Source organism: Citrus sinensis, chromosome 7 (genome assembly GCF_022201045.2).
Source record: "Citrus sinensis cultivar Valencia sweet orange chromosome 7, DVS_A1.0, whole genome shotgun sequence".
In the NCBI taxonomy this organism is placed as follows: Eukaryota; Viridiplantae; Streptophyta; class Magnoliopsida; order Sapindales; family Rutaceae; genus Citrus; species Citrus sinensis.
This window is the reverse complement of record NC_068562.1, coordinates 2,113,046-2,135,376: the sequence shown is the minus strand read 5'-3', so window position 1 is coordinate 2,135,376 and position 22,331 is coordinate 2,113,046. Positions and strand designations below refer to the sequence as shown.

Below are 22,331 nucleotides of genomic sequence, written 5' to 3'. Positions count from 1 at the left end.
ACTGCAAAGCATCTTATTAACAAGGACTGGGACTGGGAGTCCGTCCCTAAATAAGCAAAACGTACAAAGAAATGACTCACAGTCACAGGCTTAGAAGGAAGCTCTCCTCAGTCCCGTCTCCCGAATTAATAATTTTATGTAGAGTTCAAAACCATGGCCAAACCCAAAAGTTACGCTTTATGATATTTAATAATTTGCCAAGGATTTTGAGCAGGCGACTGGGAAATCCCATTTGAGACTTGAGAGTGACATATGACCAACTGCAGTAACAAATTTAAACAAACAGTTCTTATTGGACAGACACCATGCAAATGCGATTCGATGACTTACTTTATCTTGGATGCTAAAAACAATTACTCCTTGCCTTAGTAATGTTAACATATTTATATAAAGCTGATCCTTTTCCTTAACGGTAAAGTTTTAGACTTTTAGTAATGTTTTTTGCTGTAAGGTTGGCCTTATGTAGCTTTCATGCCCAAAATTATTGTCATTCTGGCCTGATGGTAATTTCGGGATACATGCTTCATTTTGGCATTAGCAAATAGCAATCCCAGCCTCTACGTCAGTCAATGGCCAACTTCAAGTCTTTTAGTATATTGCTTACAAGGATTCATCATCCTTACCTAATTATCCCTGTAACAAACTTGTACTCCTCCTTACATATATATAAATTCTCCATCTTTGCCTTGTTTGTGTCATCCAACCATCCACACAAGCATAGACATCTTTATATAGGCAAAATGAAAATGGCCAGCCGAAACTGTAGCAATTTCTTTTCTGGGTTAACATGCTTTCTCTTTCTGCTACTTGGACTTCTTTCTTTCCCAGCTGAAGCTGCCATAAAGAAGTACCAGTTCGATGTGAGTTATACAAAATCGACATGCCCAATTTCGGTTTGTTCGACAATTATATATTGGTGATATTTGATCTTGACATTAGTACTACTTTTAATTTCCTCAGGTTCAAGTGAAGAATGTTAGCAGACTATGCCATGCAAAACCGATTGTAACTGTAAATGGGAGGTTCCCTGGTCCTACCATTTACGTAAGAGAGGGAGACAGAGTTCTTGTCAACGTCACAAACCATGCACAATATAACATGTCAATTCATTGGTAAGACCTTAACTACTGTATTAATTACAGACGGATAAGAGATGCAAAAATTAACATAAAAATTAGTTTTGAGATTTCTTAATTATATGATCAACTTTAATTTGTGATTTTTTTTCCCCTTAAGGCATGGACTGAAGCAATATCGCAACGGTTGGGCAGATGGACCAGCTTATATAACTCAATGTCCTATCAAGACTGGAAATAGCTACACTTATGACTTCAATGTAACAGGGCAAAGAGGAACATTGTGGTGGCATGCACACATTTTTTGGTTAAGGGCTACTGTGTATGGTGCAATTGTCATCATGCCAAAACCAGGGAGCCCCTTTCCCTTCCCACAGCCAAACAGAGAAGAGGTCATTCTACTAGGTGGGTCGTCTGATTAAACGTAACTTAGTCTCGTTTTTCAATTAGATGGCCTTGCAACTTTGTCTTTGAGAGCCGCAGGTTGCTTCAAATTTCAAATTTTGTAGGAGAATGGTGGCACACTGATGTTGAAGAGGTCGAAAAGCAAGGCCAGAAAATGGGTTTGCCACCGAACATGTCAGATGCACACACAATCAACGGGAAGCCAGGGCCCCTCTTTCCATGTTCTGAGAAACGTACGTAAGCTATCAAAATTACTTGAGAAAACTTCAAGTCTTGGCATAGATATAATATATAGTAACCTTCTGAAAAATTCATTTGGTTTCTTAGCCCTTAATCCAACATATATAATCAATTCTGCTCCTTTCTATTTAGATACTTTCGCAATGGAAGTGGAATCAGGAAAGACATATCTACTGAGGATCATCAACGCTGCCCTGAACGACGAGTTGTTCTTTGCCATAGCCGGTCACAACTTCACCGTCGTTGAAGTGGATGCAGTATATACAAAGCCATTCACCACTGAGGCTATTCTAATTGCACCAGGCCAGACCACTAACGTTCTCGTTCAAGCCAACCAAAAACCAGGCAGATATTTCATGGCTGCCAGGCCTTTCAATGACGCTCCAATTCCCGTGGACAATAAGACAGCTACAGGAATTCTCCAATACAAAGGCATCCCAAACTCTCTTCTCCCGACACTTGCCCAATTACCTGCATCAAATGACTCAGAATTTGCCTTGAACTACAACAAGAAACTGAGAAGCCTAAACTCTCCAAAATTCCCCGCAGATGTTCCACAGAAAGTTGATCGAAAACTCTTTTACACTATAGGTTTTGGAAAAGATTCATGCCCTACTTGCGTGAATGGAACCAGACTGTTAGCTACCTTGAATAATATCTCGTTCGTGATGCCACAAACTGCTCTTCTCCAAGCTCACTACTTCAATCTCAAGGGAGTTTTCAAGGCAGATTTTCCTGACAAGCCTCCGAAGCCCTTTAACTATACCGGGGCACCACTTACGGCCAGTCTTGGAACATCCCGAGCCACAAGGCTGAGCAAGATTGCGTTCAATTCTACAATTGAGTTGGTGCTGCAAGACACTAATTTGCTAACGGTTGAGTCACATCCATTTCATCTCCACGGCTACAACTTCTTTGTTGTCGGAACCGGCATCGGGAACTTTGATCCTGTCAAATATCCGGCTAACTATAACTTGGTTGATCCCATTGAGAGAAACACTGCTGCTGTGCCCACCGGGGGTTGGACTGCCATTCGTTTCAGAGCTGATAATCCAGGCATACACCCATCTTTTCTAAACTTTAGTGATTCACACACACACACAAAAAAAAACTAACGGTTTAATTTGATTGTGTAGGTGTTTGGTTCATGCATTGCCATTTGGAGCTCCATACCGGTTGGGGATTGAAAACGGCATTCGCGGTGGAAGATGGGCCAGGCCCAGACCAATCTGTTCTGCCTCCACCAACGGATCTTCCGCCTTGCTAGATTTTTCCAAGTTAAAATAAAAATTGCAAGTCACTTTGTGCGTGTCAAAATTCAACATGTTGAAAGAGTTTGCTGTGAGTGTGAGGATACACTACTAGTCTACCAATTGTACAAAGTACAATACTGTTTGACTTTGAGAATCAAAAAATGTAATTAATGACTTGAATTCCACCCAATGTACAATAAGTTGTTGTTTGCATTCTTCATTTCAATTTACATACAATTTGGAAATGAATCTAATGACAGTATTTTGTATTCTTAATCATGCACATCCATCAAGGGATCAGCCTCTTTTTTCTTTTTTCTTTTTTTTTTTAAATAGTTATTAACAGAAAGTAGAAAATGAAATTTAAAAACGTATATGGACCATGGGCCTCGATAGGCCCAGCCCTTAGAAGCAAATGCATACAAATATAAGACAATAACGACCATATAACCAAGAAAATAGCCGATCGTTAAGTTGAAGCGCCAGAATCAATCGAATTTTTAATGGCAACGGCTTCAATGCCCTTTTCGCTCCCCAGCCTAAACTACCGGGCTGTACGAGTAGGACGAGTCAATCGGTGAGTCTCCCGCGCAATTGATGCATTTTCATTTCTGTTTTTTTTTTCCAATTAAAAATATTCATGTGCATAGCAGAATTATTGTCTTAGTTAAATATTTGTGGCAGAAAACAAGGTGTGGCCTTTGCAACAATGAATAAAGAAACTTTAGGAGTGCGAGTGACAGAAGGTGAAGGCAGTTTGCCCAAGGTTGTGCTTACTTCTGCTGGCGGTAGGTGAGTTATTAATGTAGCATCTTCTGTTTTAACTTCATTTGTTCTTTGATTAGCAATTTCTTTTCTTTTCTTTTTTCCTTTTTAAATGTTTCTGTTATTGAATTGATGGCAGTGAAGCTGAGCTATATCTGTTTGGAGGATGTGTTACATCGTGGAAAGCTTCTAATGACAAAGATCTCCTTTTTGTTAGACCTGATGCTGTTTTTAACAAGAAAAAACCTATCAGGTGTTCCTTTTTTTTCCCTCCTCCCCATAATTTTCTGTTTTAATTCAGTAACTAATAATGTTATCTTTGTTCAAATAAATCTTTTGATCAGTGTTATATGGAATTGGTTTTTTTATTTTGGGAATTGCTTTTAATATTTTTGTAAATAAAGATTAGTCCGGGATACTGATTATATATCTCCATTGGGTTAGTGGAGGAGTTCCACATTGCTTCCCACAGTTTGGACCTGGCCCAATGCAGCAGGTATTGCTATCTATCATTTGTACGCTGTTCATCAATAATGTCCTTTTTAGCAGTGATTCTCAGAAAGCAAGTAGGTTCATAATGCCAAAACTTGTTCTCCGGCCAAGGGCTATAGTTGAAACCAAGTGCTAGTATTCTCAGAGTTGTGATATAGCTTCACGTGTTGGTAAATACATTAATGCAGTGTGCTAATGCGGTTACTGCCACCAGTATGGTTTTCTTGAGGTGCACCACTGTTTGCAAATTGCAAGTCTTGTAAGTGGTAGAATCAATGACGTAGATAAAAGTGGAAGATGATTTGTATTTGCTTCCTCTTTGGTCTACACCTGTCCAAGAGAGATGAACACTTCGATAATAACTAGTATATGAGTTGTTTATTTATTTTAGCTTCACAGTATTGATTGAAATTCTGAGATGTTTATGCAAATGACAGCATGGATTTGCAAGGAATATGGATTGGTCCATTCTTGACTCAGAAAATGTGGAAGGAAATCCTGTTATAACTCTGGAGCTAAAGGATGGTCCTTACAGTCGTGCCATGTGGGATTTCAGTTTTCGAGCTTTATTCAAGGTTGATTTAATCATTTTTCTCAAATAAGCAATATTCGGTTAGTGGCGCTCAGAAATTAGTCAGCTTGATATTACCACACTTGCTGTCTTTTATTTCTTTTCCCCCACTATACATAGAGGATTTGTAACTTGTATCTTTTATATTTCTAAACATTGTATGGTGTCAACTTCTTGCTAATAGTTATTTTCACTTTACACATATTGAGTTTGCTTATAATTCAAACTTATATTCTATTAATATTTTTCAGGTCATTCTAAATACCAAGAGTATTTCTACAGAGTTGACCATCACAAACACAGACAACAAGCCATTTTCGTTTAGTTCTGCTTTGCACACATACTTCAGGGTAAGCTAAAAGTCTATGGTTGATCCACTTTTATTTATTATGTCCTTGAATGCATTTTATCATTAAAGTACCATTTCTTTAGTCCTTGAATGCATTATGTTGTTTAAGTCCCAGAGGCCAAAAGTATGTGCATGAAGATCCATGCTTCTTTCGATTACAATATTTGTATTTGCAATAATGATAAATGTGGGATCTGGAAGTAGAGTGCAACCTCCTTTTGGCTGCATCTATAGAAGTTTTATCTAAAATGAAGAATCAATATGTGGTTGAAGATTATTATTTAAAAGCAGGGAAAGAACTAAAGACTTTTTGCTTTCTATGGATTGATTGGATAACATCAATGATTTGTTAGAAGAAATTAAGCCATTTAAAAGGCATTGCATGTCGCAGAAAAAGATCGGGGCCAATCACTTTCATTCGTTTACTACAAAAGGAAAATAAATTGGAAACAATACTGAGTTTCAATAGATGTGTGAAATATTACACTACAATTACCTGGTTTATGAAATCAAACATTATCATGCAGGCTTCTGTCACAGGAGCATCTGTGAAAGGTTTGAAAGGTTGCAAAACTTTAAATAAAGACCCAGATCCTAAAAATCCAATGGAGGGAAAGGAGGAAAGGTGGGTAATACATTTTTATTGTTAACCGTGGATAAAAATGATTTTTACCTTTTATGTATTGGACGAAATGTGAGTGACTGGTACCTTTGCAGATACTAATCTATAAGAAGCACTAACTGCTCCATTAACAATTCAGGGATAGGGTCACTTTTCCTGGATTTGTAGATTGCATTTACCTTGATGCCCCGAGTGTGGTACACCTTGACAATGGCTTGGGTGATACAATAACTATCCGCAATACAAAGTACATGAGTTTGAAACCCCATTTTATGATTTGATAAGATTATGGTTTTTTTGTTTATCTGTTTCTAATTTCTGTTCTCTTATACTTTGTGTATTTGCAGTTGGTCAGATGCTGTTTTATGGAACCCACATCTGCAGATGGAAGCATGCTACAAAGATTTTGTTTGCGTTGAAAATGCTAAGGTATTAAATGCTTGCTTTCTTCACAGTTAACTGTCTAAATTTAATGGAAGCTGATTTGCCTTGTGCTATCTCATGTCTATTGCTGATTCCACTTTGGTGAGCAAACTGCTCATGGACTATTCAGCCATGAGAAACTATATCAAATACTGTCAATGGCCTCTTTACATTTTACCAGAGAAGTGGATTGTTTTTTCAGCAGCTTTAGACATTCTTGCAGTGCAATGAGCCTAATTTAATTGTCCCTAGACTCTTTTTCTTCTCTCTTTGAAAAACTTAGTTTTGTTTATTTCTTTGGCTATACCCCAGATTGGAAAAGTCCAGCTAGAGCCAGAACAATCTTGGACGGCTAAGCAGCATCTCAGCATCAACTAAAGAATAGCCGTGTGCTTTCTGAATTTGTAGAAGGAATCCACCTTTATTTTTCTTTTCATTTTTTCAGTTTCCAAAAAATTTAACAAGCACTTGAATCATTAAAAGCTCAGTTAATAAAATGATTCCAAGTTATTGTATCTTTAACGTCGGCATAATGTATCCATATGAAAATGGATTCCGTAAGAAAAGTGTTCCTATTTTGAATAGATAACAAAGTTTTACTCTCTCTCTTTCTCTCTCTCTCTTCACCAGTAATCTCCACATGTACATCTTCCGTCCTTGAAATGGTGAAAACGAGTTCTATCTCGCATGACTATTTCCCTATCGTAGATCTTGGAGATAAGCTTCATCACTGTGTGGCAGTCCTCACAGACTCGAAGATTCTTAATGATTCGGATTGTCACCCCTGGTTCAGTTTTAATTAGCCCAAATGCGATTGCAAGTTTCTCACTGTGCTGATGGATTGCTGTTTCTTTCTCATCATCCTCTAGATCTAGTAGCAAGTTCCGTATAGCTGGTTTGTGTCCTTCACGTTTCAATCTCTCTGTAATTTGATCCCACATGTGGTTGATATCATCCATTTGCGGGTGGGTCCTCTCCCCAGCTAAAAACTCGTGAACATTGCCATCCAGAGTAACAGCACTGCAGCCGGGAAGTTTGGCAACTCCATTGTCTCTCATCTGCCTTCTCACTTCAACTGCTTGGTCCCATTCCCCTGCTACGGCATAAATGCTTGCCAGGTGAATATATCGGCCACCATGATCAGGTTCTCTTTCAAGCAGGAGTTCTCCTATCTGTTTGCCTAAATCGGTATTTCTATGCATCTGGCATGCCTTGAGTAATGCCCCCAAAATCACAGAATTTGATCTTGCAGGCATTGAGTCAATCAATTGTTTGGCTTCCTTCAGCAATCCAGCGCGGCCCAGCAGATCAACCATGCACCCATAGTGCTCTATAGTTGGTTTCAAGTTATATTTCCTTTCCATGCTCTCAAACAATGACTTTCCCTCATCAACTAGCCCTGCATAACTACAGGCAGTCAAAATTGCTGTGAAAGTAACCAAGTTTGGCTTAGTTCTCGCCACCTGCATTTTGGAAAACCAATTTAGAGCTTCTCTTCCATGTCCATGAATTGCTAAACCAAATATTATTGCTGTCCAGGCAGAGACACCTTTCTTCTCCATTCTCTTAAATAATTCTAAAGCTTCTTCCAAGTCACCGCACTTTGCATACATGTCTATAAGAGCACAGCCTAGAATTGGGTCGATTTTGATACCTAAGTGTTTAATATACTCATCAATCCATCTGCCTTGATCTAGAGCTCCCAGATGTGCACATGCTGAAACTGCACTTACTAGGGCTACATTATCAGGTTTAACCCCTGCCGTCTGCATTTCATGAAATAGGTGCAAAGCTTCCTTGTCCATGCCTGCCCCAACATACCCAGAAATCAACGTCGTCCAAGATATGACATTCTTTTCCTTCATATCTTTGAAAAATTCACATGCCAGTTCCATTTCACCGCATTTTGTGTAGCCATCAATCATTGAGTTCCAAGAAACAGTATCGCGTTGGGGCATGTGGTCGAAGATAAGACGAGCGGATTTGATGCTCCCAGATATGGCATAAGCGTGAAGCAGGGAATTTGTGGCAAAAACCTCTGAGCTAAAGCCAAATTTTATGATTTGAGCGTGTATTTGTTGGGTTTCTTCTAAGGCTGAAAGTCTGGAACAGGCTTTGAGCAGGAAAGGGAAGGTGTAGGCATTATGCGAAACTGAATGACTAAGCATCTGTCGATACAAAAGCAAAGCTTGTTCTGGTTCACTGCTGTCTGCGTATCCTCTGACCATTGTATTCCACATGAAAGTATTAGGTTTGATGATTCTGTCAAACACCATCTGAGCATAGGCTAAGCTTCCAGAATTCGAAAACGTGCAGAAAGCTAGTAGCCTGCTTACCAAGATGGTATTTACGGTGAGGCCTTTTTTGAACATTTGGGCATGAATCTGCTTTAGTTCCTCCATATATGAACATCTGTTAAGCAGAGACAGGGTATGTGTAGTATTTGATTCCAAAGAGAATTGGTTCATTGGAGTTGGTAAGATGGTTGCCATTTGCTTCTTGATAGGGGTGATAACCTAGAGTCAACAATGTTATATCAAAGTAGAATTGTGCAGCTCCTTAGCAATATGGATAAGGTTCCTAATACCCTATAAGAATATGATTGGTCTCTCCTCTTTAAACTTTTATGATATTTTTCAGATAGTTTTGTCTTTTCCTCAAAACAATAACCCAAAAATATTCAACTGGAAGTGAAAAACCGTCAAACTGAACTATCAGTATTTTTACTCGCTGGCCGGCCATAAAGGAAAGATTCACTTGATACGAAGCAAATCGAAAGTGAAAACAACAAAGGTACCAAAGAAGAAAGAGAATCCAAAAATCAAATATTGAAGAACGCTAAATATAATATTCATTAACATTGGTGTCAGTTTACAGAACCATAAAGGAAAATAACGTAAACTGCATTTTATGAAGTGACATAACAGTATTTAACGGCCCAACACCCGAGCTCAGGAAAACTCAATCAGCCATGAGTATATATCTATCTATAAACCTAACACCACTCAAAAAATAAACAAGCCACTTAGCCGTCTCCAAAAGATTGCATTGCATGACCATTTTCATCTCGAGGTCAACAAAGAAATAAGACAAACCAACAGTATGATCAACCCCACAGCCCAAACCGAGCACACCCACGACCTCTTCTTCCTCGTCTGATTGGCATAGTACAGACTGTTAGTTCCACCACTGATGAAATTACCTGCATTCGCCACATTCTCTTCAATATCGTCCATCTTTTCCTCTTGTGTCTCAACAAGAACAGCCATGTCAAGAAACACTTGATGCAACTTCGTCAAACTTCTCTGTATATCCATCACAGCTTCATGCCTCTCTTTACTTCTCTGTATATCCTTTTCTGTTTTCCCTTCGAGTATTTCAACTTTCCCACTTCCTGAAATTACCTTTTCAATTACATCTTCGCTTGGTTCCTCGCCAGTTGCATTATAGTACCTTCTCTTGAGATCTTCCTTGTAATCTGACAACACCTTTCCTCTCAGAGACTGAAAGTCATTCATCAAGTCCCTAAGCTTGACTCTCAAACCATTAGTGACCGATATCCTTGTGCGATCAACAGAACTGCCTTCTTTAAAAGCTTGTGACAACGTACGATTGATCATATTTGATTTATCAAGTGATTCAAGCCTTGCTTTGACAATCTTGGCTTTGCGAAGAATAGAGGCCACGTCTGACTCCATTCGGTCTCTTAGGCCGCGAAGAACTTTGCCACTGTGAGTGGACTTCGTTCCTTCGTTAAGATTTTGAAGATCAAGCAAGAGATTGGTGATCTCTTCCATTTCATCCTTGATTGCATCCACTTCTTGAAAGAACTGAGTGAGGTTTTCTTCATCTCTGGGATTGAGTTGGCCTCTCTCAATGTCAAGATCGGCTTCAAGATCCTTCTGGGCCTGTTTCTTCAACTCCACATAACTTAAGAACGATTTCGTCATTAGATCATTCATTTTTGCAAGAATTTTGCACAACCAACCTGCAACCATATTGAGTTTAACAAAATTACAAACTGAAGATCACTTGAAAGAAAAAGCAAGAAACATAACAAGCCACACGATGGTAAAAACAGAAGTAAATGAATTGAATGTACCCTGAAACGGATTTAACACGTGAACAAAACTTCTCCCAAGATTCAGTGTTTTCTTTTGAACTGTTTCTTCAAGTTTTCTAGTTCAAAGAGGCAAAAGAAAACAAGAAAACCCGTCAAGAAACATATAACAGAAAAGGGAATGAGAAACATCAAATTGTAAAGAACCATGAAAAGCATATGCCTAAAGAAGAATTTATATTCGAAATGCATGCAATTTTGAAGTGTTTAAAACATTATAGAAGGAAAATGGGTTCAAGAAAACCTTGTGTTAGTGGCGAGATAACCTTTACGTTTGTCAAGTGACAATGCTTCAAGAATCGGAGAGTGTGTGTGTTAGTGTTACTGAAATGGGAGGGTTTGCGATATGAATGACCAAGCCAAATGAGATGATGAGTGTTACTCTTTCAACGGGGTTCTTATAGTTATAGAGAGAATGAGGAATCGCAATCGTTCGGTTACGATTTATGAAATTTGAATTTTCGTTTATTAGAACACATAGCCGTTTTATTAAGGAGAGGCGCGGTGTTGTCCGCCAAAATAGGTCGGTAACGTATCGCCTTGCTTTTGAAACTATCACGTTTAATTTGTTTAATAATGAAATTACACCCTTTTTCTTGATTTTTTTTTCAAATTTTTCCTTTTATTTACTTGTGCATATATTTTTAACATAATTTTACAGCCATGCCAATACTGTACATTGGTCTTATTAAGGTAAAAAAGAAGTTTTTGTGAGGAATAATTTTTTTATAAAAAACTGTTTAGCACTTTATGTTATGGTTCTTGCCATGTTTTATTAGATGTAAAATACAACAACCCAAAAATAATTTTTTTCTACCTCTAAATTATTGCTATTCAAACAATTTAAGAGTAATGGAAAATTAATTTTAAGTCAGCTGTATTTTATATCTATACACACACACACATAATGGGAGAACACGGATCGGATTAAAGATTTGAGTTGTCCTTATTAGAATAAAAACATGATAACCATTAATTTATCTACAGCCTTGATGTCGCTTAACAAGCCTGACAGTACAAAGTTGTTTTATTATGATAAAAACTCATTGATATGTGTGCAAATATCATTTTGTTGACATTTTGGAAAGAGGAAATAGAGGAAGTTATATGGGTCATGATAGGGGTTCCTCGATACAGTGACGAGTTTTTTGCAAAATCTGTTTTATGCTCCCAAAAAAATCCACATCCTTATGCAGTTCCAACCGGGCCATCTCAACCTCAGGAGCTCAACTAAATCTCCAGAAAGTAGTTTCATGCAGGCTGCTCATTTTTTGCCTTCTCTGCCTCAAGTTTTCTTAATGTCGATGAACTTAACTTATCTCCACTAGATCCTTCGGAAACTAGATCCACAACTTCAATCTGCACATTATTCATTATACTGTTACTATAGCCTGATCTTCAAAAAATTTTCCCACAAACTTTAAACAAATCTACTTTGATTTAGATGGTACATGGAAAACTGGAACCCAAACCTTCAGCTGGGATAGGCCTCTGTCAGCTCTCTTCTTATTGACTGAAAGGCCACCAGGTAATGTTTCCTTGCTGCCAGAAAATCAAATCCAATTAGTCAAGATCAGTTATGGAACACATTTTCCCTGAGATGAAGTTCAATTTCTTAATATTGCAAACATGTTGAACTCTCAAAGAACATAAGCAAATTCAGCATTTGAGCTTGATACAAGCAAGCAGCACACAGGTTAAGAGATTAGCAAAATAAAAATGTAATTTGCAGCATCATCCTAAACCTGAGATGATACAAAAAAGAGTTCTTTCACAACATACCTGACAACAATAGCTTCTAAATTTTCATCAACAATTGAAGGGCCATATGTGTCTGTAATAGGTTCAGTTTGCACTACAAGCTCTGGCTTAATAGACTGGAAGTTTTAGAAGGAAAACAAAGAATCATCCATCAGATAGAAAACAAGACCCAAAAAAAAAGAAAAAATCACATGCATTCATTACACCAGAAGATACCAACTGAACCATTTACTTCCATACAACATAGCAAAGCCGGTGGTCCATCTGTTTTCGCCACCAAGTCCAATCACAAGGCAAGACTCACATCAAAATATTTTGCCAGAATAAGTAAAAGCACAAGATGGGCAACACATAAAATCAGTTAGCCTCTGCTATCCCTGTCACAACATACAAACCAGTACCCCTTCAAGTTTAAAGGTTATTAACACACAGCAAAGCAAAGTTATGAAGAATTGACAGAACTCAGTAAATGCTTCTATAATTGAAAATAAGAACCAAAGAATAGAACATGCATCCATTTACCAAGTACCTTGATGTAAGCTTCAACATTACGCATCCTTTCGTCGACAGGTTGAATTAACTCTGCAAACTGCAGACGTGGGAAAAAGGAAATTCAACAAGTCAGAGTGCAATGCAAATAAAATTAAAAAGCAACAACTGAATTTAGATACTCAAGAGTTTGCAATGCATTCTTGCAATATCAATTTAAATAAAGGCCAACAAAGCAAACACAATAAGATAATTATTGATATTGCTACAAAGGTTACTGATTTTGACCACGAAAAGACGATGTCAAAACTTCAATTTAAAAGATCAATCCTCTGAAAGGACATTATTGTTCCACAAGATTATGCAACCTTACACAATGCACCAGCAAAGGCTTGAAAGCTCAGTCACAGATGAGATTTACTTTGAATCAAAACTCAACTAATAAAGTCATCAATCAAATTAAGCAATCTGGTACCGAAGTTTCAGTCAATTAATGATTAAGTAAATAGAGAAGGGATTAGGTACCTGTTTGTTGGTCAACATAGGTCCGTCACAAACTCCGACCACAATTCGATCCCTCGCAAGTTCAGCCGAAGCCTAGGTTTGATTGGAACAAAAAATTGGGTAGAAGATTAAAAAAGGGAAAAAAAACGAGTTTAATTGATAAAGATAATGCATTTAAAAGAAATTATGAAGAGTGAGGGAGATACCTTGAGAAAAAGGCGGTGGCCGTCGTGTAATCGGTCAAAGGTACCACCGAGGACGACAGCTCCGTAAGAATTGTCGGGTGAAATGTTGGAATTGACCACTGATTCATCCAAAATCGCCATTTTCATTTAAAACAGACGAACCAGATTAATGACTAATGATTTCTTCTAGCAGATAAATTGTCCCCTTTATTCCGATTTTGTGGGACCGCTTAGGCAGGTACACCGAATCTGGACTTGATTTGTTTGTTTGCTTGCCTCGCCCTTTGCTGACCCTAATGGTGGTGATCCTGTTACTGTTTCATTTTGGGGCAGGTTACGTTGAGGGTCGGGAGCAGTGTTGTTGTACTTGCATCCGGTACATAAATGATGTGCTACACAACCACAGGCACGTCTCGCATTTTATATGAATTTTCCCTTTTTTCACAATTAAATTATGGAAACATATGTCTAAAATATGGTATTGTACGGAAATTTTATATAACGCTAAACAGAACTTATATGCAAGTTAAAATTTTGTAACGAGTAGAAAATCTTACCGGTTCATTTACTAGAGCAGCAGTGTAGATATTCAATCATTTTAATTACACCTTGAGCCCAATAATAAATACATTGTTCATATCTAATCCACCAGGATCTCTTATTACAAGCTTTGTAAATACAATTGGGGGAATCGAAATGGGCTACAAGTAAACGGAACATTGGTACCGTCCACTACGGAGCTCTTCATTATAACTTATAAGCACCCTCGTAAAGAAACACTTCTAGTAATTGTGAGACTAAAAAAGAATATCGCAGCATAGAAGATGGCAAATGCTTGATTTAGTTTCCTCCATAAATCGATTTCCTATTGTTGATGATGCTCTACCGTGCAACACTAACTCAATGAGAAAACAAATTGTAATCTGCATTAGCAGAATTCACGTCTTCTTTACAGTAGCGAAACACTCTTTCAAGAAATTATGTAGCTCCGATAAGTATCTGCTGGGGAAAGTCCGGAAGTGATCCACGTGGGCAGATGGCCCAAAAATAACAGAAAATACCTTTCTACCTGTCTTCCTCTGCTCCTCAATTAGCAATTCCACAGACTGATATGGGATCACCTTATCACCCGTGCTATAAAGGTAAAGGTGAGGGCAGGCTGGCGGGTTATTTGTGACAGCTGACACAACTTTTTTTATTCTCCTGCAGAACAAGGACCAATTAATTGCTATCCTGAAACAATTTTTTTATAGTGAACATACAGTTCTGATCCTATGAAGCGGACAATTACTTCTCATCCAGGGAGTCAACTTACTGATTTACATCAGGCAAATTTATGATATAAGAAAAGAGCTTCTCCAATAATGACAATAGCATCGTTTCTATAATATCTGGTTCCTTGTCTTGCATCATTGACACACTCACTTGCCCTTCTAATCCATTTATTTTTCCATCCTCAACTGTAGAGTATGCTGAAGAGCTACGCTTCTTGAGTATAGCAGCACCAAACCCACCTGCCCAAACCTGATCAACATTGAAGAGCTATTATAGTATCACTCTGGTGTTGATGATTAACACTAATCAATAGCCAATTACATCTCAAAGGATGAAAAACTAAGCAATGAAAAGAAAAGAAAAAAAAATTACATAGTCCACAAGAAGAACCAATTAACATGGCCAAATTCTAGTCCTTGTATGTTGAACACATCTCTGTCTCCTCCGGATTGTGGTGAGTAAAGAAGTTCCACTCAAGTATGTAAACACCAGAGTATATATGTACGAGCAAGAGCTAAAAAGTGACAGATGTATGTCTTAAAAGTAAGTGTAACAGAAAGGGACACAAGGATCCCAAATAATGTAATGCTCCCACTCAAAGAAACAAGATTCTATGCCATTTCTTATATGTCAAATCAGGGCTCTCTTTTATGAACAGAGTTCACAAATTAAGAACTGGAACAAGTTTAGCAATCAAGAATTCATAAATTTTCATACATGCTTCATGAACACATGGACCTCCAAAAGAGAAGCACATTTTTGTTCACTCACATCCAAAGCGATTCTGTGCCTGCTAGTCCATACCTTTACCTTGAGAAAAGCTTGAAGAGACTTCTTAGAGGGTGGAAATGTAGGTAAATGAGCAAATGCGGAGGACATGGCACAACTCACCACTTGAATAGAGTCTGTGCAGTACAAGCAAGACATTGTTGATGGTGCCGATACAAGCTAATTTTACTATAGATTAGCAGTGTCGGACTTCTAACTTAAACAAGCAAATGTATCTCAGCAACCTTACGAAAGAAATCAACAAGCTTATGCACTGGTATTCACTATTCATCTTACATTTGACTTCCGAAAGATCTAATACATTTTCACAAGCCCGGTGTACAGACCAATTTCATTTTAACGGACACGAACACCACAAATTAACAATCAAATGCTGCCGACAACTGAACATCATAAGCAGAGGATACACAAGAACGTGAGACACTGTGAAGTTAGAAAAAAGAGTTTACAAATTAATTTTACCTTGGGATCAAATGCTCCAGCTCCCCCCGAATCAACAATGAGTCCTTTAATCTTCTGCATCAAATCCTCCCTACCCTGTAAACTGGCAAGGATAGAGCCACAGCTGCCAATAAAAAAATAAAGAATAAGAAAACATAACAAGAATAATAATAGAACTCAGAAATCAAGTGAATGAATCAACTTACACAAACCACCCAGTGTTGCTAAAGGTGTGAAAAATCAAGCAGCGTTGTTTACCATCCTGTTCCTCGTGAGAAACCCACGAAACGATCTCGTTAGACAAGTCGGCTATCCGCTTTTCAACCCCACGTCCCAGATCAAACGACAACAGCTCTTTGGCCTCAACAACGAACGTAATTGCGTTAATGCCCCTCGAATTGTACCACTCCACGTATCTCCTCAAGTGCTTCCTTCTGGCTCCGAGCCAACCTAACAACACGACCGTTACGGCGGTTTCCCTGTGGTCGAAAATTGAAGCGTTTTCTCCGTTGATAACGTTGCTGGGAGGACGGTGCCATGCGAATCCGGCGTCGTTTGGGCCGAAATGATTGGCTGGGGGTTGAGAATGAGAGTGATTGAATAACTTGTTAGAAGAAAGAGGGAGGAAGGGGAGGAAGTTAATGGGGTTTGCAGTGACAGACGACGAAGCGCGGATGCAAGTGCCAGACACGCGCACCACGGCGTCGTTTCTGGGGAATCTGAGGAAATGGTTTGCTGTTGTCTTCGTCAAGAAATGGCGATTGAGTGCTGCGGAGGCGTTTACCAGCCGTACGGCAGCCTCCATTGGATTGGCGTGGAATTTTTTTAATTTCAGTTTCAGAATAGTTACAAGTAGTTAACAACGGTATTTGGTTGGTTACCAAAATGCAATTTCCTGTCACTTAACGCTCGCCCAATTCAAGCTGTAATACTTATAGCTGCACTTTCCCTCCCACCGGGCAGCTCCTAAGCTCACCCAAAATTAATGTTCCATAACTCTTTAAGGGGAGCCTCTAAGTTATAATAATTGTACCATACATCTCTCATATGAACCATATAAAATTGTAAGACTCATAATTTGTGTGGTTCACATAAAAGATGTATGTTACAATTATTGTAACTTAGCATTTGCCTTATGTATTAGATCATTAACAACTGAGTGATATAATTCTTAAATAATAATAACAATAATAATGGAGGAATATACAGTTGGAAACAAATTAATTTTAAGTTTATATAAGTTACTTCGTATAAGACCTCATTTTTAGTGTCTATTTGGTATGATTTATTTAATAAACATAAGTGCTTATTTAATTCCATAAATTTTTGTTATAATTTTTATTATTTTTTGGTTGTTTTTTTAATAGAGTTTTTGAAGCTTAAATAAACTATTTTATCTCTATTAACAAAATCTTAAATTTTAGACTTTTGAGAGTAGAGGTTGAAAAACTTTTTTTAAATGTCAAAATACCTAAAATATCATTTACTTATTTAACAATCTTATTTATTCTTTTTATAATATAACTTAAAAAAATTTACTTATTAAAATAATTTCATAAATTTTTAATAAAAACTCTTATTAATAGTCAAATAACTAACTTTTTTAATAAAAACTTTATTTATAAAAATTTTATTAATATAAACTCTACTTAAAAAATTGTATCAAACAAAGCTTATTATCGAACGGACGAAATGTCAACCCTCCAATCAATCGAAGCGAGGGTTGAAAGCCTAATAACGCAGCCGAAAAAGGGTAGAAAGCCCAAGGCAGGGCCGAAAGCCCAATGTCACTTTTTAAATACACTGTGATATACGTAAATTTAGATTAGATTAAATAAACTGAATTAAATTTTTGTTATTAATAACTCATGCACGGTCGAATCTATAACCGATGTTTAGGAAAGCTCATTCCTTATCATTAGAGTAAAACCTTAACTTCAAGATTGAATAGAATTATACTAAGTACATTGACTAATTAAATTAACTTAAAAGAGAATTAAAAATATACTTAATATTATATATTTAAAATTATTTTACTTATAAATCAATGCAATTATTAATTAGAAATTTTGTCTGACTTTTTTTTTTACAAATTTATTACATTCACCATATGTCAGCATATAAAAAATCTGTATGCAATGTTGTGTATAAATAGATGACATATCGTACAAGTAGCAAATTGTACGTAATAAATAATTTATATATTTAGTATATTATAGCTGTTTGTTACAGCTGATGTAACATAAGCTTTGCCTTAGAAAATAGATGGCATTTTATAAAACTTTCGTGGAAAAATAGTGCGGTTTGTCATTTATATAACTTTATAACAGATGACATGTCATAAAATAGGAGGATGTAGGAGAAATCATTGATATATTTTAGCACATAGGCGACGTATCATATCATTAGTTGATTGAATTATTTAAATAAAATTAATTGAAGTTTATTGTTTTACAATAAAAATAATGGCAAGTACTAATAAATTGATATGTGTATAATACTAAAATAATTATAAAAAAATATTTTAATTTTTCATTGATTGGATCTATTTTACTTAATGGGATAGAATAAAGTGAATAAGTACCATTTAAATCATCATTCAATTGCCATTAGATTGAGTAGATTTAATAGATAAAAAATCAAGTCATGACTTGAATTAAAAAATTTTAAATTAAGGGAATCCAACCTATAAAATAATACATTAAAACTTTTAAAAATAGTATATATATATATTTGCTGCCATAGTAATTTCCTAAGAATAAAACTTTATACAAGAGTAGTTAGTTTATAATATTTATTTTCTAACTTTTTCTTTAAAAGGCATTGCAGGTTAATTTTTCTTCCATGTCATAAAAAACAAGTGTACAAAATAAGTAATCAAACGTTATGATAATAAAATATATAATACATTAGTTGAAAACACAGGAGATACAATATTTTTCAAAAGCTCATGAATTATGATTTACCAAGAAAGGATAAAACTCTCAGTTATAATTTGGACGGTTCGAAATTTCCCGGGAAAAAAAACAAACAAACAAATTCTTGAAATCTCTGTGGGTGTGGGCTGTGGCTGGCTAAGACTCCGCCACAAGGGCCGAACTCCAACCACACTAATAAAATCGCACCCAAAATAAAAATCTTTTAACAATAACAGAATTAATCATTCCTTTTAACAGTCTCCAACTCTTTGATGACACTCTGCTCCCGAAGATTTAGAATGTCTTGTTCGTTCGCTGCATCACCTTTAGCTAGGAGAGAATTCTTAAACCCGGTCTGTGGCAGCAGCAGGTTCATTTCACCTGGGAGAATTTATCAGCCTGGTAAGTAGTCTTAAGCTCTGCTTATTCTTGTTTTCCTTATTCGCAATAAAAATTGGAAAGTGTTTGTTGTTTTCTTGACTGTATCTGTATGTACCTTTGATCTTTCTCTCTACTTAAAAAGGAAGCAAATGTGAAATAAGCAGGAGGGCTTTTGTTTTCAGAGGAATTGTGGCTTCTGGTGCTTCGGTCATTGGATCTTCTTTGGTTACTGAACCTTCGCAAGGTCTTTTTTTCCATTTTTTTCGTTTTAATTCATATGTGTATATATATATATATATATATATATATATATCGTCTGTCATAGAACATACCTCGATTATATTATTGAATTAGAAGAGTTCTTGTTTAACAAGAAAATGTTTTATCTTTATTCTTTGTATTGTGCAACTGAGACTCTACAATGGTTTATATCCAACTTTTCCTTTCGAATGAATTTGGAAATTTGTAATTATCTTACTCTGTTTGTATTTTCTAAAGGCTTAAGTTGAATTTTTTCGTAGGGATGGAGAGGTTACCATTCAAGCCGGAAGGCTATAATTTCTGGACATGGCGGGGTCACAAAATACATTATGTAGTTCAAGGAGAAGGGTCTCCTGTTGTTCTTATTCATGGTTTTGGTGCCTCTGCATTTCATTGGAGGTTTCCTACCTTTTCCCCTTTTCCATGTTCATTAATTTTTGCATTTTGTTTTTAATACAGTTGACTTTGTTTGTTTAGTTATTTAAGCATTAGATTCATAATTGTGTACTTTTTGAGGCTATGTCTAATTTCTCTTTCATTATGGCTGAACTTGAACTTCGGATGAAACTTGAACTGACAAATACTCTCTAATACCATGTTGGAGACAATTTTGGTTTGGTTATTATCTACACAAACAAATAAACCTATTTTGCCAGCACTTTGGCGTCATCCTATCCCTTAACAACTTTAATAGCTGACATTCTGTTGTCTCATGGTGGAAAAATGTCATCATCTTTCTTGAGATTAAGATGGAGTTTTTCATTTTCTATATTTGTACAGGTACAATATACCTGAATTAGCTAAAAGGTACAAGGTTTATGCCGTAGATTTGCTAGGTTTTGGGTGGAGTGAGAAAGCAATTATTGAATACGATGCTATGGTATGGAAAGATCAAATAGTGGATTTCTTGAAGGAAATAGTGAAAGAGCCTGCTGTTTTGGTTGGAAACAGGTAAATAACTTCTTTTTTCGTTAGGTAATCAAATTTCTTTTAAGATGAAGTCTTGTGACTTTGGTGTTCGAAGAGAGATCAAATTCTTATCATTTTTAAGTGCAACAAAAATCTCTCTGTTCTTTCTTGCTGATTTCCTTCCATCTTTAGTGTGCTTTTGATAAGGCTGTCTTTTCAGATGGCATACCAACTAACGATCCTGTGATTCCTGGTAATATTTCAGTCTTGGAGGGTTTGCTGCTCTAGTTGCAGCAGTAGGCTTGCCTGATCAAGTTACTGGTGTTGCCCTTCTAAATTCTGCTGGACAGTTTGGAGATGGAAGAAAAGGAAGTAATCAGTCAGAAGAATCAACCTTACAGAAAGTTTTCCTAAAGCCTCTGAAGGAAATTTTTCAGCGTATAGTTCTTGGATTTTTGTTTTGGCAAGCAAAGCAACCAGCTCGCATTGTTTCTGTCTTAAAGAGTGTAAGTCACTTGCTATCATATTTCACCAAGCCTTCTGCTTTTGAAGTGTAATGGGAACTTTAGCTTAAGTAGTATTTCTATAAGTGGTATGAGGCATACATTCAGGATCTGTTCTCATTTTCTTTGTTAAATGTGAAGCATGGCTTGTCTAATGTACTCAGGTAGTTATTAAGAGTGTTAATGAGACTAGTTTTACTTGAATGTTATCTAAAAGCATCAGCTTTTCATCCATCATCTCAAAAAAAAATCAATGTGTCCTGATTGGAAATTTTGAAGATGCTTTATTAAGTTTATGTTATGCACAATCATTTTGCTATTTTCTTTATAGCTGTTCAGAATTCATGAATGGGATAAAGAATATGTTCATGATTATCGAATTGGTTTTGTAGGACATCAACCTCAGTACTAAAGTGCTGTGCCTTTAACTTGTATTCACTTTGGTTAATGGCTCTAAATTAGAGCTGCATTTTCCCGTTTTGCATTTTTCCATCTGTTAAGACATTGAAAACATAATTTTTGCCTTTTATATATCAATATTTTTTTAATGTGCTCGTCATAAATACATTTTTTCCTGGCTTATGTAGGTATATATAAATTCCTCTAATGTGGATGACTATCTAGTGGAATCAATAACAAGGCCAGCAGCAGACCCCAATGCGGCAGAAGTTTACTACAGGTGTGTATGGTAGTTCCCAACTATGAAAACCACTGCATTTTCTTCAGGATGAGTGCAGGAAAATCTTGAACTCTCATCCAGACTATGCTCCATTTTCTTCTTCGCATTGGTGCAGAGGTGTATATGTGTACTAATTACACCAGCATGAATTACTAGAAGGGCCTAAAACACTGTTAATTAGTTGTTCACAATCTACTGGGAAGTGATAGCACCTCTTTTTTTTTTTTTTTTTTTTTTTTAATCCCTTCTCAACATTTTTTCTATAATCTTTTTTGGAATGTTTTTCACAGATTAATGACGAGATTCATGTTGAATCAAAGCAAATACACTCTAGACAGTGTCCTAAGCAAGTTATCTTGCCCATTGTTGTTGCTCTGGGGTGACTTAGATCCATGGGTAGGTTCTGCCAAGGCTACCAGAATCAAAGAATTTTATCCAAATACGACGCTGGTAAACTTTCAAGCTGGACACTGCCCTCATGATGAAGTACCGGAGCTTGTCAATAAAGCTTTAATGGACTGGTTATCAACTGTAAAGCCACAAGCATCTCTTCAAGTACTGTAAATTAGTCAGTTTATAAACTCACATCTGTCTCAAGATTTTACCTGTAACACAGCTGTATACTGAAATGGCCATTTTCAAAAAGAGAAAAAGATATTTAATGGAGGAAAATTCGATAAGGAAAGAAGCCAGGCTCAACATCGTATTGTTATGCATTTGATTAATCAGTTGATGGAGGATTATTTTTCCATGTTATCTTAAACACAGTTTTTTGAAATGATAATTGAGAATTCATTTTCATTTCTGCCGCAGCCATGCCGGAGATTCATGATTCCTTCGTCTGAGAATCAATCCGACAGAACGGCAAACAGACAAAATAACAAAAGACATAATAACATCCTTGATGACGAGCTTAGAGA

General features: G+C 36.6%; 6 protein-coding genes across 7 annotated transcripts; 3 read left to right on the top strand and 3 right to left on the bottom strand.

The window, feature by feature from the left end:
- The first annotated feature begins 567 nt into the window (after positions 1-567).
- Positions 568-3,551, top strand: LOC102607588 (laccase-11-like). The gene is made up of 6 exons (XM_006466750.4): positions 568-860; positions 961-1,112; positions 1,237-1,481; positions 1,586-1,714; positions 1,854-2,777; positions 2,858-3,551. The coding sequence occupies exons 1-6, from the start codon at positions 570-572 to the stop codon at positions 2,986-2,988; spliced, it is 1,872 nt and encodes a 623-aa protein (XP_006466813.2). The 5' UTR covers positions 568-569; the 3' UTR covers positions 2,989-3,551.
- LOC102608177 (putative glucose-6-phosphate 1-epimerase) lies at positions 3,392-6,800 on the top strand. Its single transcript, XM_006466752.4, has 10 exons — positions 3,392-3,551; positions 3,659-3,766; positions 3,879-3,992; positions 4,184-4,235; positions 4,669-4,806; positions 5,054-5,152; positions 5,679-5,776; positions 5,913-6,020; positions 6,121-6,202; positions 6,509-6,800. Exons 1-10 carry the CDS (start codon positions 3,478-3,480, stop codon positions 6,572-6,574), a joined length of 939 nt encoding a protein of 312 aa, XP_006466815.1. The 5' UTR covers positions 3,392-3,477; the 3' UTR covers positions 6,575-6,800.
- Positions 6,721-8,796, bottom strand: LOC102607883 (pentatricopeptide repeat-containing protein At5g66520). The gene has a single exon (XM_006466751.4). It carries the CDS (start codon positions 8,686-8,688, stop codon positions 6,820-6,822), a length of 1,869 nt encoding a protein of 622 aa, XP_006466814.1. The 5' UTR covers positions 8,689-8,796; the 3' UTR covers positions 6,721-6,819.
- Positions 8,797-9,124: 328 nt separating this feature from the next.
- LOC102608467 (syntaxin-112-like) lies at positions 9,125-13,667 on the bottom strand. Its single transcript, XM_015525441.3, is given in 7 exon segments — positions 9,125-10,227; positions 11,574-11,675; positions 11,789-11,858; positions 12,099-12,193; positions 12,607-12,666; positions 13,092-13,163; positions 13,277-13,667. Coding segments are annotated over 7 exon segments (1,494 nt in total). The 5' UTR covers positions 13,403-13,667; the 3' UTR covers positions 9,125-9,258.
- Positions 13,668-13,787: 120 nt separating this feature from the next.
- On the bottom strand, positions 13,788-16,722 carry LOC102608756 (uncharacterized). Its single transcript, XM_006466753.4, has 4 exons — positions 15,967-16,722; positions 15,782-15,884; positions 14,571-14,779; positions 13,788-14,458 (listed from the first exon to the last, which is right to left on the bottom strand). The coding sequence occupies exons 1-4, from the start codon at positions 16,563-16,565 to the stop codon at positions 14,194-14,196; spliced, it is 1,176 nt and encodes a 391-aa protein (XP_006466816.1). The 5' UTR covers positions 16,566-16,722; the 3' UTR covers positions 13,788-14,193.
- Positions 16,723-18,874: 2,152 nt separating this feature from the next.
- On the top strand, positions 18,875-22,103 carry LOC102609047 (pheophytinase, chloroplastic). 2 transcript variants are annotated; one of them, XM_006466754.3, is made up of 7 exons: positions 18,875-19,080; positions 19,202-19,303; positions 19,581-19,719; positions 20,101-20,271; positions 20,495-20,735; positions 21,320-21,411; positions 21,702-22,103. In XM_006466754.3, exons 1-7 carry the CDS (start codon positions 18,951-18,953, stop codon positions 21,973-21,975), a joined length of 1,149 nt encoding a protein of 382 aa, XP_006466817.1. In that variant the 5' UTR covers positions 18,875-18,950; the 3' UTR covers positions 21,976-22,103. The 2 variants fall into 2 exon arrangements, with proteins under 2 accessions (XP_006466817.1, XP_006466818.1); XM_006466755.4 differs by having other exon boundaries at positions 18,879-19,080; positions 19,224-19,303.
- Positions 22,104-22,331: the final 228 nt, after the last annotated feature.

Bases quoted from the DNA above. Each gene is read 5' to 3' on its own strand.
- LOC102608756 (XM_006466753.4), bottom strand. From the start codon at position 16,565: ATGGAGGCTGCCGTACGGCTGGTAAACGCCTCCGCAGCACTCAATCGC. The intron at 15,885-15,966 runs GTAAGTTGATTC...TTTTATTGGCAG, and splicing joins AGCAACACTGGGTGGTTTGT to CTGTGGCTCTATCCTTGCCA. The intron at 14,780-15,781 runs GTAAAATTAATT...AATGTTGATCAG, and splicing joins CTGGAGCATTTGATCCCAAG to GTTTGGGCAGGTGGGTTTGG.
- LOC102607883 (XM_006466751.4), bottom strand. From the start codon at position 8,688: ATGGCAACCATCTTACCAACTCCAATGAACCAATTCTCTTTGGAATCA.
- LOC102609047 (XM_006466754.3), top strand. From the start codon at position 18,951: ATGACACTCTGCTCCCGAAGATTTAGAATGTCTTGTTCGTTCGCTGCA. The intron at 19,304-19,580 runs GTCTTTTTTTCC...ATTTTTTCGTAG, and splicing joins GGTTACTGAACCTTCGCAAG to GGATGGAGAGGTTACCATTC. The intron at 21,412-21,701 runs GTGTGTATGGTA...TGTTTTTCACAG, and splicing joins GCGGCAGAAGTTTACTACAG to ATTAATGACGAGATTCATGT.
- LOC102608177 (XM_006466752.4), top strand. From the start codon at position 3,478: ATGGCAACGGCTTCAATGCCCTTTTCGCTCCCCAGCCTAAACTACCGG. The intron at 3,993-4,183 runs GTGTTCCTTTTT...CCATTGGGTTAG, and splicing joins AACAAGAAAAAACCTATCAG to TGGAGGAGTTCCACATTGCT. The intron at 4,236-4,668 runs GTATTGCTATCT...TGCAAATGACAG, and splicing joins GACCTGGCCCAATGCAGCAG to CATGGATTTGCAAGGAATAT.
- LOC102607588 (XM_006466750.4), top strand. From the start codon at position 570: ATGGCCAACTTCAAGTCTTTTAGTATATTGCTTACAAGGATTCATCAT. The intron at 861-960 runs GTGAGTTATACA...TAATTTCCTCAG, and splicing joins TAAAGAAGTACCAGTTCGAT to GTTCAAGTGAAGAATGTTAG. The intron at 2,778-2,857 runs GCATACACCCAT...TTGATTGTGTAG, and splicing joins TTTCAGAGCTGATAATCCAG to GTGTTTGGTTCATGCATTGC.